The following is a 13,337-nucleotide window of genomic DNA, read 5'->3' as shown; positions in this document are numbered from 1 at the left end:
GAAGTAAGTACCATTGAGCAGTGACCACTGAAACTAAACCAACCATTGTTTCAACAGTATTTTTAAAATAACCTTCTTTGCACTAATACTCAGCAATTCAACTGTTACTTATGAGCATATCAACATCATCTGAAAATGATCCATAGCTGGATTTAAAGTCAAGTCTGAATTCATCAAGTTCTGTTTCAAGTCCAAAGTGAAGATTTATTTTCTCTATAACCCAGCCAGTCAATTGAAAATCCATGTAGCCATTTTCTTTGCAAACACTGAGCTGTGTGTTATGGAATGTTATGGAACAACATTACTGCTGGGAGATCAGTACTCTTTGGCCATCTTGTGAGAAACAGCAGAAGAATATTGTTTCTTATTAACATTTTTAACTTTCACCTGCCTGTTATTTTTACTGTAGTAAGAGCAAGCCCAGGAATAGTTTGTTCAATCATGTGGTTAAACAATGTATGCTCTAATTTAATTGTGCTAACAATCTTGAATAGGGTTTTTTTTTTACAATACTGAAACAAAGCTATCATGGCCAAGAAGGCGAATGGCATTCTGGGATGCATCAAGGGGAGTGTGGCCAGCAGGTCGAGGGAGGTTCTTCTCCCTCTCTACTCTGCCCTGGTAAGGCCTCATCTGGAGTCCTGTGTCCAGTTCTGGGCTCCCCAGCTCAAGAGGGACAGGGAACTGCAGATGGATCTCATTAATACTTACAAATATCTAAATGGTGGATGTCAGGAGGTTGGGGCATCCCTTCTTTCCGTTGTATCCAGTGACAGGACAAGGCGTAATGGAAAGAAACTGGAACACAAAAAGTTCCATTTAAACATAAGGAAAAACTATTTCACTGTGAGGGTGATGGAGCCCTGGCACAGGCTGCCCACGTTGTTGTGTGACCTGATCCAGGTAGACCTGCTTCTGCAGGGGGCTTGGACTAGATGATCTCTAAAGGACCCTTCCAACCTGTGATTCTATCTGATCCAAGCACCTGCCCAAAACATCACAAGTATCCTCTCAACTCACCAAGGCTGACTCAGCCTATCTTAAAGCAAATTTGCACTGTCATATAAACACTCTCTCCTAACAACAACCTTCAGGCTAAAGCCACCTGCTTGTGTCCAGCAAGATGCAAACCCCACAGATACAGAATGATCTCAAGCAGGGTTTAAGGAAATCACAGCAGCAGAGATGAGGACACCAGCTCCAGAAACTATGCCAAGATGCTCTTCTCAGGACCAACCAGCCATTTCACCTCAGAGGTCACCATTCAGCTGATAACTTGCTGATCACTTGCCGAGAGCAATTCATACATTGCGACAACTTTGGATTTTCCAACAGGTTACTTATAACCCACAACAGAGAATTTGGCAGCTGTGCACACACACAAAGTGTTTCACCCACGCTGCAACTGCAGAGCTCAGCTGAAGGCCTGAGATCCTCCTCCTCCTCCTGGGTAACAAGGCCCAGACTCCCCCATCCGCCTCTTTGGAACCCTCCTGGCAGAAGCCTTGTGCAACACGTCATACCTGCTTCCTCCTCCAGGAGTTCCTCCATCAGCGTGAACATGTCTTTTCTCAGGTTTTAATTACCAATCCTACCTTTCAAATCTCTCCAGAGGGCTTGTGGGATTAGTCCTTTACACAAGGGAGACTGCTGGAGGGTGATTTGTCAAAACTGTGACCCATGCTCTCCTGCACAACTGTGCTTGCGTGACCTCCTCCTCCTCACACAGGCTGAGAATCTGACTCCTGGGCGTATAGACATTGCAAACAACATGAGATGCCTCTCCCTGCATCACTGCTTCTGAAGGGCACTGGAGTGCCAGAAGGCAGCACCAAGGCAGAGCAGTATGACCCGCGCTGGCCAGCAGAATTGCTACAAAGCAGGAGGTTTTCATTTCAAACACATACAGCATCAATAACATACTTACAAATGAAAAGTACCTAAATACTTGCTTTCAAAATACTTTTCTTTCCAGCATATTACCTCAAGAAGCAGTCAAAAGCACTTCCTTCGTAACCCACAGCACTTGAGTGTTGTAGACTATTGTTTGCATAATCACAGAACACAATGCTGCCATGGTATGAAATATTTGGTACATTTTCTGCCCTTCGTTTTAGAAGTTCTTTATTGTTTTGCTTATTTTTTTCCATTAACACGCAAAAAAGTTTCAGTTGCATTTACACCTCACATCTCTGACAATATATTTTTTTTAAAAAATACATCTCTCAGAAATAACAAACCCCAATTTGCTGCATTTGGGAACATTAGCTGAATGAAGGTACTGCTTAAACAGTACAAATCATTTGCACTCCAGTTCAATATTCTCTGCAAGCCAAGAAAAAACTTGTGCATTTATCTCTTCCATGACATCATCGGTTGTTCGTCCTTTGACTGCCATCCCATGGTTTGCTTTATCAATCCAATGGATTTTTTTAGGGGCTTTCATTTTGCTTGCCACACCTTCTAACAATTGCTATGGAGAAAAATGAGAATGAAACAGTTAGAGAATCAGCTGCTACAAAACTGTAGCATCCTGGCTTGTATCAGAAATAGTGTGGCCAGCAGGACCAAGGAAGTGATTGTGCCCCTGTACACTGGCGAGGCTGCACCTCGAATACTGTGTTCAGTTTTGGGTCCCTCACTACAAGGACATTGAGGTGCTGGAGCATGTCCAGAGACAGGCAACAAAGCTGGTGAAGGCTCTGGAGAACAAGTCTTATGAGGAACAGCTGAGGCAGCTGGGGCTGTTTAGCCTGGAGAGAGAAGGCTGAGGGGAGACATGATCACTCTCTACAAAAGAGGTTGTAGTGAGGTAGGTGTTAGTCTCTTCTCCCAAGTAACAAGTGATAGGACAAGAGGAAACAGCCTCAAGTTGCACCAGGGGAGGTTCGGGTTGGATATGCGGAGGAACTTCTTTACTGAAAGTGTTGTCAGGCATTGGAACGGCCTGACCAGGGAGGTGATGGAGTCACCATCCCTAGAAGTGTTTTAAGAGATGGATGTTGCACTCAGGGAAATGGTCTAGTGGTTAACAGGGCTGAGACAAAGGCTGGACTCGATTGACTTAAAGTTATCCTCCAGCTGTAACAATTCTATGATCCTATGAAAAGCATTATGACTTCTCAGATACTGTCCAAGCACAGAAAATTGCCAATTTCACACAGTCCCAAATTGAAGCTAAACACTTCAAGAACAGGTACCCGCTCTGCAAGAAAGCAAGGCAGAATACCACTGTCCTCATCTCTGCACACCTGTTCATCTCTACAGCTTTCTACCACAGCAGACTGACTTGTGGGTAGAACTGCTTTGCTAGAAGAATTTGCCACTAAAATGGGACAAATACAACATTGGCAGCACAGCACAGCATTGATGTTTTGTAACTTGATCTGGTTAAAACAGAATGGCAAATAACTCTTCCCTTCCGCAGGCCAGTTTTAATTTGTACAATCCTATCTAAAAAGACTAAACATTGAAATCAGCAGTATTTTGGTGGGCCAAGGATGAGTTTGCCCAAGTGGATGATCGAGCACAATCCAGAAGTTATAAACTGCAAAAGAAACCACTGACAAAGCTGCCTTATATCCGATAAAGTTTCCTACTCAAGGCTTCCTTCAGAAGATACATATATCTATCTATATGAAGAGAAGGCTGTTGATGAAAGTCTCTGCTGCATTGGAGCATCTTACTTATGAGGAAAGGCTGCGGGAACTGGGGCTGTTTAGTCTAGAGAAGAGGAAATTGAGGGGGGATCTCATTAATATTTACAAATATCTAAATGGTAGATGTCAGGAGGTTGGGACATCCCTTTTTTCTGTTGTATCCAGTGGCAGGACAAGGGGTAATGGACAGAAGCTGGAACATATAAAGCTCCATTTAAACCTAAGAAGAAACTATTTCACCGTGAGGGTGAAGGAGCCCTGGCACAGGCTGCCCAGGGAGGGTGTGGAGTCTTCTTCTCTGGCAGTCTTCAAAACCCTCCTGGACTTGTTCCTGTGCGACCTGATCTAGGTGGACCTGCTTCTACAAGAGGGTTGGACTAGATGGATCTCTAAAGGTCCTTTCCAACCCCTACCATTCTATGATTACATGATATACCAGCACCAACATCAGCCAGACTTGCCCCTGTTCCCCCATATAGACCCTACATAGCAAGATTTACGAGGGTACTCACTTTTTCACACATCTCATCTGCTGATCCTGAGACAAACAGCACGGGACACCTGATAAATAGTAAGTCTTCATCCCGGAGCTTGGACTGGAGTTTTGGTCGATGCAATGGGTAAGATAAACATACTAGACCTTGAATGAAGTCATCGTCATCATCCTGGCTAAGCTGACGTATCACAGAAGCAGCAGCTCGTGAGCCCATGGAACGGCCTTCCTCCCATGTTAAAACAAAGGAAAAAAGTTTATCTGCTGTCACCTCATCTACATTCTGTTCAAGAAAACTCCTAAAAACAATCCAGCTGAGTGTATTTCAGCATACCAGTAGCACAAAATGCTAGGGATGTTTTCATCCATCTACTCCATGAAAAATATTAAATATTTTGGCAGAAAAATGTTGAAATTATATTATCTGGTCATATTCTGATTTTCTGTCCCCCAAAAAGATGATAAGCAGAGAGGAATCCTTTGAAATACTGGAAGGAACAACAATCCATCCTGGGGGCAGGTGGAAGAGAGAGACAGGTCCTGTGCTCCAGACTCTTTTGAGAGGGCAACACTATTATCTTGGGTAGTTTTTTTTTCCCTGCAACTTTAATCTTCTTAAATTAGAAACAAAGCTTTATGTATCTTACTCCCAAACAAAATCCAGCAGGTGTTTATGCACACCTCAGATTTCCATGGAAGCAGCTGAGGGAGGCAAAGTGTGAACTTGTGGCATGAGGTCAGTCAGTAATAGCAAAGGGATATCAAAATACCTCCTCAAAGAAACAGCATACAAGCTGACAATGTGCTGTAATTGAGTGTTAGAAGTGGCTGATTCCAACAGGATCAACTTGTATCACCAATGATTTGGTTTCGCTTAGTCAAAAAACTTTCAGTTTCCCACATCAAGTTATTCCTAATCCCACCCATATACTTCCCTTTTCACATAATATAACTGATTGTTTTTAATCTGCCACTAGGTTTTATCTGCCAAAACTTGTTTTAGGAAAATGTAGGTCATTTACCAGTGACTAGAATCCTTCAAGACCTGCAGTTCAAAAGCACATGTGGATTACCAGAGAACTCACACCTTGTCACTTACAAGTGACAAGGAATTTCTTTCCCAAAGTAAGCAGAAAACATGGCCCATTGCTCTTTCTTTCCTTCTTCTGCAATGAAATCTGTGACACCGCGAGGAGGGTGAATAGGTCCAGGCAGCCGCGCTCCCAAGAGCGCCCAAGGAAGGGTGGGATGTTCCCACCCACGTCCCGAGAAGCAGCGTTGCCCACACCAGCAGAGTGTGGCCAGGGCAGGCAGTGGGCTGCTCAGCAGGTGGGGAGGGTGATGCAGCTTCCAGCTGCCAGCAGAGACCTGAAGTGCTCTCTCAAGACAATACTGACACGTTAGACAGCAAGCTCTTAGTGTCCACCTCAGACTGGAACCTGGCACCTACAATCTGCTCATTCACTTCTTAGAGAAGTGGGACAGACTTAAAAACTGGTGTGATTACAGACTGCTGTCATTAGAGATAGGATAAAGGAGAAACTTAAAGGTAATGAAAGCAATACCTGCAAGGAAGACACCTGTAAGTTTATAATCATCAGAAAGCTTCAAGTATTCCTAAAGAAATAAGACAGAGAGAAGCATTACAAGTCAGAATTAAGACAGCTGGGAGGCCAGACTTGTTTGTAGCCATTGAACAAAATGTGAAGCTCTTTCAGAACTGCAGATTAAACAACGAACGGATAGACATAAATTGCTCTCTTGCTTTGTCACATGAATGATTTCATCACACTCTGCAGCAACATAATAAAGATAAGTGATTTCATGTTATCTCTCAGCAAGTCTAAAACCTAAGATGCACTATCGAACTACACAGTAACCATTTGTGTTTTCATATCTACTTAATTACAGTAACAGACCACATGCACGCTCTTAGCCCATCAAAAGGCAAACAGATCCTTCACCAAGGCCACTTATTTCTAAGGTTTAAGACACAGTAAGTTATGTGTGGCAGAGAAAAAAACTCAGTAATGTTTTTTTTCAGCTTTTAGGTGACAGCTAACCAGATGCTGTCCTAGCAGAGGCCTTTACATTACCTTCACACAGCAGCATATTAATACAAACTAACAACATTAGGCTTCTTAAAACACCAAACCCATAGAACAGACCTGCATGAAAGCCAGCAAAGTCTAATTTCAAACTAACGTACATATTATCACAATGAGACCATACAAATGAATTTCTTAAGAACTGGATTTAGTTCGCTTATAAAAATGCCTGATGCTCAATGTAAAGTGCTTGAGCTGCCTTTCCATGCTCCAGTAAAAGTAGCTGGACAGTCAGGAGAAAATTTCTACTCCTTCCTATCTGCTCCCAAACAGGAAGATACTCTAAGGTTATACTATTATAAGAAAAGGTTGTTCGTTTTAACAAAACCTGGGTACATAAAAACATCTTAATTGACGTAGCACCAGAAGAAAGCGATAGGCACTTGCACGTGACAGTTTAAACTGATGTTGAAAACAAAGGCTATTTAGGTTCTAGGGCTCTCACATGCTACTCTTTTGTTTCAACTCCTCTTGTGACCCACAGTCCCCTACTCTTTCCTCAAAGTCTTGCTCACTCAGCTGCCAACCCTGAGAGATCCAGCACAATTCCCAGACCAGCTTCTTTCCTCCCCAAATCGCTTCCAAAGCTGTATCCCTTAATTCCCCCAGATCACCCTTCTCTTTTTTTCCATCCAAACTACTTTCACTTTTTAAAAACTGTTGTTTTTTCCACAAAACACCCTTGTTTTCTTCACATCCTTTTCTCAAGCTTCTCTTTCTCTCCCTGAACTCAAACCCCCAACCTTGCTGCAGCTGTTCCTGCTACTGCCCATATTAAAATTGCTCCTGCTGCTTCTTTTCACAGACAATGCTCCATTTAGCCAACCATCACTTCTAATGTTCCCCACTTTGCTTTACTAATCTCTGGTCACAGTTTAAGAAACCCAGAAGATGATACCAACAGAGCTAAGCCTGGGCAGAATTTAGTCGCTTCTTACCAGAACTGTTTTGAAGGCCTTAGCCCTATAAGCAACATTAAGGCCTTTACAAGTAAATCGCAGGCACAGAACTCCATGGGATGCAAGATAGGCTGCCAAAGACACCAAGTGAGGGAAATTCATATCTCCTCCAGCCCCATGGGTAAGAATCACTCCATATGTTGATTTCTTCTCTGGGATGGAAAAGATGGCATCAAGATACTTGTCTCCAAACGGTATTTTCACTTTAACCTAGAAATTAAACAAACCCCAATTTAATTATAATCAAAAGAAACAAAACCCCACCCAAACCACAAAACCCCAAACCACCAAACACGTGTTCCCAGTCTACATGTTACAATGAAGAAAAGTCAGATAATTAAGAAAGAAACCACAGCTGCAAGTCCACTTTTATTTCTTCTATTTAAGAGTACTAAATGAGCAACTCTACCTCAGGCTCAAAAGATTTTCCATGCAAAAAAAAAGCAAGCCACTTGATTGCTCCATACCTTACTTTCTCCATTAGAAAATGAAGCATCTATAACTTGAAAGAATGCTTCAAGGCATAAACTGAAATGCTTCTTATCTTCTCTATATATCTATAGCTAGCTATTCAAAAGCCAACTTGACTCAAATATTAAGTCTTCCACAACAAGCAAAAGTAGCTGTTCTATATGACTTAAACATAAAAATATGAACTCTTCAGTTTCCACTCTCTCACAGACATTACTAAATAAAAGGATTAAAGAAGCTCCTCAGCATTTATCACAACCAAATGACTTTGGGTCTGTAGAGCAACATGGAGTGCATAGGATTAAAAGAATTCAAAGCTGTAGCTGCAAGATCCACGTACGAGTTTCATTACAGAGGGGGAAGATCAAAAGAGACTGTTTTGAAAAATTGAGTTTGAACACAGCAGTTTTAGATACTACACACAACTGTAAGAAAATCAAACACAGGAACTACTTTTTTCATTTAGCATTACAACTGATGGCAGATGTCACAAGGAAAATATTCTATGTATTTGTATAATTGATATTCTCAGATCAGTAAGGTATTTGCTCTCAAACTAGCAGCCTAAACCTTCATAAACATGAAGAGAGAGCCCTGCAAAGGTTTCCAAATTACACTGTGGTAACCATTCAGTGGGGTCAGTGCATGTAGTCCCTAAAGCCACCTTTCGCAAAGACAGGACAGACACAGCTCAGGCTCAGCCAACGCCAGCACCAGGCTGGCAGAGGGCCTCCAGCTGTGACAGACACCTCGAGCAGCTGAATGAGACACAGGGCCACCTGACACGGAGCTCATCAGAAGCAGAGTGGACAGGACATGTGCCCTTGTACATCCTGTAGCTTCCTGAAAGGTCAAAGGTAAACATCCAGGGGCTGGGATGAAACGCTATTTCACATCACAACCGCCGCAGCCTTCCAAGGATTCTCCTTGTCAGTGGCCCTAGAGGCACTACGCAGGGAAGGGGGAGCCTGTCAGCGGCGTGACAGAGCTGCTGCCCTCACAGCCTCTGTGTGCCCGGCTCAAACGGGCGAAGGACGCCAGGCAGTGGGAGGTGCGGGGCGGACAGCAGCCACGGCCGTGCACACGGCGACGGGCGGAAGGCGAAACGGGCAAAGCTGCTGCCTCCTGCGCAGGGAAGACACAAGGCCGGGCCAGGCCTTGCACCCAGCCGCCAGGCCGGCACGCGGGCCTTCCCGCGGGCGCGGGGCCGCACCGAAACCCCTCGCCAAGCTGCGGCCGACGAAAACCGCTCTACCCCGCCGGCCTCCTGCCCCGGCAGCCCCAGTACGGACACTCTCAGCTGGGATGGGAGCAGCGAGGACGAAAACAACCATACCTCCACCGTCTCACTCATGCTGCCCGCCTGAGGGGGCGTCCCAGGGGGAGGGGGCTGGCCTCCGCGGCGTCTGATTGCACCACGGGCGCGACGGGGGCGGGGCTTAGGCGAGGCAGCGTGGGCCGTAGGGAAGCGGGGACGCGGGCGGGAGAAGCGGCTGCGGCCAGGCGGGCACCGGCACCCGCACCCGCACCCGCACCGGCACCCGCACCCGCACCCGCACCGGCACCCGCACCGGCATCCGCACCCGCACCGGCACCCGCACCCGCACCCCCACCGGCACCCGCACCGGCACCCGCACCCGCACCGGCACCCGCACCGGCACCCGCACCGGCACCCGCACCCGCACCGGCACCCGCACCCGCACCCGCATCCGCATCCGCACCCGCACCAGCGGGAACTTGCAATGCGGGTTGGATTGAGCCGCGCGGGGAGGCGGCGGGAGGCACCTTGGCTTAAGGGTTAAAAAGCATCAATACTTGGTATCCGAGCAATAGCCGAAGTAGCCGTATATGAATAGAAGAGCCCAGTAAAAATTCAAGAGGCCGGAACTTGGACAATGGGACCTGGGTGGAACCAAGCTTGTGTTGCCGTAAATGTCGACACTTTAAAGAACCCTCTAAGACTTTGTTGTAAGTTTCAGAAGGCAGAGGCGTTCTTTGCTGCAGCGCTGGGTGCACTGGGGATCGCGCCACCTAAAGTACATGCCGCATGGTGCATAAGTCACAGCTAATAGTACCTTATTATATATATATGCATCATATTTCCCAGAATAACGATACATAGTCATTCTTTTTCCTGGAACTAATTATCACATTTACATAGTTTCCCATGAGTGGGCCTGGGTCTTCAACACTCGTCCACGGGGATCTTTGTCTTGACCTATCACTCTGTAGAGTTCTCAAGTTTCTTATCTTGGTCTTGCAGAGTTATTTACACTCCCTCAAGATATCCTAGACACACTTACAATCTTATCTGAGACCTCTTGTGACAGTTGCAAGTCAATCCACTGGCTTGTTTCTTATCCACCCGTGCACATCATAAAGCCTCGAAACTGTTAAAGCGGGCACAATAAAACCACCACAAACGACCTAGGAGATTTTTCCATCTTTCAGCCTTTGTTCAAGGCACCACTTGAACTGGATTCTAGTAGTTAACGGATAAACCACCCACCTTGAAAGAAGTTTTGTCATGTATGTTTTTGAGCATTAATGCACATGCTCTAAGCAAAGAAAGGACACCTGAACAAGACTATCGGAGACCCCCACAGAAGAGTCTTCAAGACAGGTGTGAATATGACCATGTGAATATGATAGTTTGATCATGTGAATATGATAGTTCTAAGAAATAGTTTGAATATGCAGGTTGATTCCAGGAAATGAAATTCATTCGTATTTAACTTAGAAATAAAAGTAGGAATTGCTCCGAATTCGGGGTGTGTGCTTTGAGGCATGAACCTCTGTGCATCTGGCGCTGCAAATAAATGATGCTTACTTTCCAAAATTCCAAAATGAGTTTGAGAGAATCTTTGGTTTGCTGACTTAGGTGCTGACAACGTGGCAACTGGGCCTTGAGAGAATGCAGAGGGTCTGTGTCAGGCAGCGCTCTGCACCTGTGAGGCATCTCAGTGCCCAAGTTACTATCTGCTCCCTGCTGACATGAGCCGATTGTGTGGGCATCAGGCACTACCCACTGTCTTTGAAAAAGCCGTTGATGTGTAGAGGAGCAGAATGCTGTAGTAATTGTAGTAACTAGAGAGAATTTGAAAAAGAAGAGTTACTTAGTTGCCGAGTTACATGGCACTCCCCCTTAAAGACCTTTCATTCACCTACACATGGAAAACATGGGCTGCTAGTCATAGCTCAGAAGAAATAGAACCACTTACTTAGGAATTGCTTGCAAAGTCAGGTTCTCACTGACTGCATGGAGTATAGATATGACCCTTATTACAATTCTATGATTCTGTGACTGTATTATTGAAGAAGGACTAGAGATTGATAAGGATGGAACTCACTGCCCTGCCAGGTGCCAGAGGCTGGATGATTGCTTACTCAATCTACCAGCCAGGTGGAGAACTCACTAAATAGAATAATGACATGTATTAGATAAGATTTTGTATAAGTATATCATGGCATGTACTGTTGGGTGTGCTGGCTTTGTGGAGTTACCTCTACTACCTGTCTCTGCGCAGACACAAAATACAACAGTCTCTCTGTACACTGGGCACAAATGCACACTTTGGGCAATAAGACTGCATGGCTAGTGTTTTATGTACCAACATACAGCTATCCACTGAGTACTATAAAAAACTTAGTGTATTCAATAGTTTCTTCAAAACACAGCCTTAAACTGATGGAAGACAGCACCAATGTTCTACAGTAATGCCGATTGCATTTATATATGAAGTATTTCACAGATATGTAGTTTATTTTATTTTCCTAAAATCCTCTATGGCAAGGTATGTAACCAGAGATTATGTTTTCTTCCATTATCAGTATATAAAGCTCATATAAATTAGGATACTCTATTATTTAGCTGATTAAAGGTGCCACCACAAGTGGAACTTTGTGTTTCCTGTGTTTGTCACATTTTGCCTGTAACAGCTTTCCTTCTGGAAGACAAGAGTCCTTTTGAGTGGCTCAAGAATTGCTAATTTGTGAAAGGCTTGGATCTTTATCTATAAATATGTATATTAGCTTCCAAATTATAGGAATATTTTTTATGATGGGTAAATTCTGCTTTTATACATTTCTACACATGTAATGAAATCTGTTGCTTCAAATGTGAAGGGATTATTTGTAACATATGGCAACTCTCATATCTAGCTACTCAAAAGTAGGTTTCTTTGGTTTTAGGGGGACATTTTAGCAGATTCTGGTTGGTTTTCAAGTGTTCCGAGTAACTCTCTGAAATCTAGAAATGTTCACTGCCAGAAGTCACTGAAAATCATGCTTTTCTTTATGTGCTTATATATGAATTAAGAGTCTAAGTTTAAGCACCCGCTTTTGAAAATACTGGTTATAAATCTTTTTCTGAACTTCCAAATTAATGTTTTTAATTAAACATCTAAGAAATCATGGTTTCTTAGATGCATGGCATCATTTTGTAAGCTTAACTTTACATCACGTGGAAATAGCTTATTCTGAAAACAACATATGGTGCGTATTAATCTAAAATTGTCATCAAATAGGAAAATTATGAAAGGTATGTGATTTGACATGCCTCAGTAACAATGTACATTGTTCATTATAATAACCAAAGGACTGCTATAAGCACCACTGACAGATTTGATAGGCCAAGGACAGCTGGGTTTGAAAAAACAGTGGCTGTTTATCCAAGAATGACATTATCCCCAGTCTAAACTCGGGACCTGTTAACTTTCAGTAGCACATCAGATAATCCCTATTCTTTTCCTTGGATTATAAATACAGCTTCTCATACCAGAGACTTAGACTTATACGCAATGGGAAACAGAGTTGACCTTTCCTACTAATCTTGTGTCAGAATAGATTTGTTTAGAAAAATGTATAAACATAACTATAAAAGTATAAAATAATACAGAGGGGGGTTTTTTTCCTGTATTTCAGTGCAAAATGACTAAAGGCTGAAGGGTATGAAGATCAGAAAGAGATAATTGGTTTTCTTTTCTTAAATAAAAGACCATCAAAATTGTTTGTTTGTTTGTTTTCATTTGGAAACATGCATATTTGCTTTAAATATTCAACTCTCACTCTGAATTAGAAACTTGACTTTTGACTGAGACTTTTCATTTTTTCATTTGCTGAGGATGTGGATGCACAGCAACGCATGAAGCTGCTGAGTGTACAGCTGTCAAAAGCAACTTTACTAATTTTCTGAGAGAGATCAGCAAGCTGTTATTTGATGAGTATAGTTTCCTGAGTTAAAAAGTAGTGACATTCATAAAGCTGACTGATTTTTAACTATTGTGTCACACTTCCTGAGGGTCTGAAAGGATTTGGAGGTCCTCTGTGAGAGAGGGCAGGTGATAAGCAGAACAACTGTAACATGCAGAAGAAATACAGGATTTTAGCATGGTGTATGTAGAACCCCCATGTCTTTATAATGAGCTGGAAAACTTACCTGTTTGCATGGGCTGGCTTTCCCCAGGAAGGATGAAGGAGTAAGCCAAGTGCTTGTGTTCTCCAGATATAGATGTTGACCACCAGTGAGGTCAGAAGTTGTCCTGGCTATAAATTCCCTTGAGACCTTAGGCTAATCAGAAGTGAATTACTCCAACCAAACTGAAGCCATTCCTGTTACTGATAGTTCTGTAATTCAGTCTGATAAAGT

General features: G+C 43.5%; 1 protein-coding gene across 4 annotated transcripts; it reads right to left on the bottom strand.

The window, feature by feature from the left end:
• Nucleotides 1-2,160: 2,160 nt before the first annotated feature.
• On the bottom strand, nt 2,161-9,711 carry TEX30 (testis expressed 30). Of its 4 annotated transcripts, none has more exons than XM_062020555.1 (5): nt 9,506-9,711; nt 7,199-7,429; nt 5,718-5,769; nt 4,172-4,377; nt 2,161-2,473 (listed from the first exon to the last, which is right to left on the bottom strand). In XM_062020555.1, the coding sequence occupies exons 2-5, from the start codon at nt 7,319-7,321 to the stop codon at nt 2,300-2,302; spliced, it is 555 nt and encodes a 184-aa protein (XP_061876539.1). In that variant the 5' UTR covers nt 7,322-7,429; nt 9,506-9,711; the 3' UTR covers nt 2,161-2,299. The 4 variants fall into 4 exon arrangements, with proteins under 4 accessions (XP_061876539.1, XP_061876538.1, XP_061876536.1 ...); XM_062020554.1 differs by lacking the exon at nt 9,506-9,711 and adding an exon at nt 9,476-9,504; XM_062020552.1 differs by lacking the exon at nt 9,506-9,711 and adding an exon at nt 9,027-9,084.
• Between the last annotated feature and the right edge of the window lie 3,626 nt (nt 9,712-13,337).

The sequence above is a fragment of the Colius striatus genome, chromosome 1 (genome assembly GCF_028858725.1).
Source record: "Colius striatus isolate bColStr4 chromosome 1, bColStr4.1.hap1, whole genome shotgun sequence".
In the NCBI taxonomy this organism is placed as follows: Eukaryota; Metazoa; Chordata; class Aves; order Coliiformes; family Coliidae; genus Colius; species Colius striatus.
The sequence above is the reverse complement of the archived record's forward strand: the minus strand, read 5'-3'. Positions and strand labels throughout refer to the sequence as shown.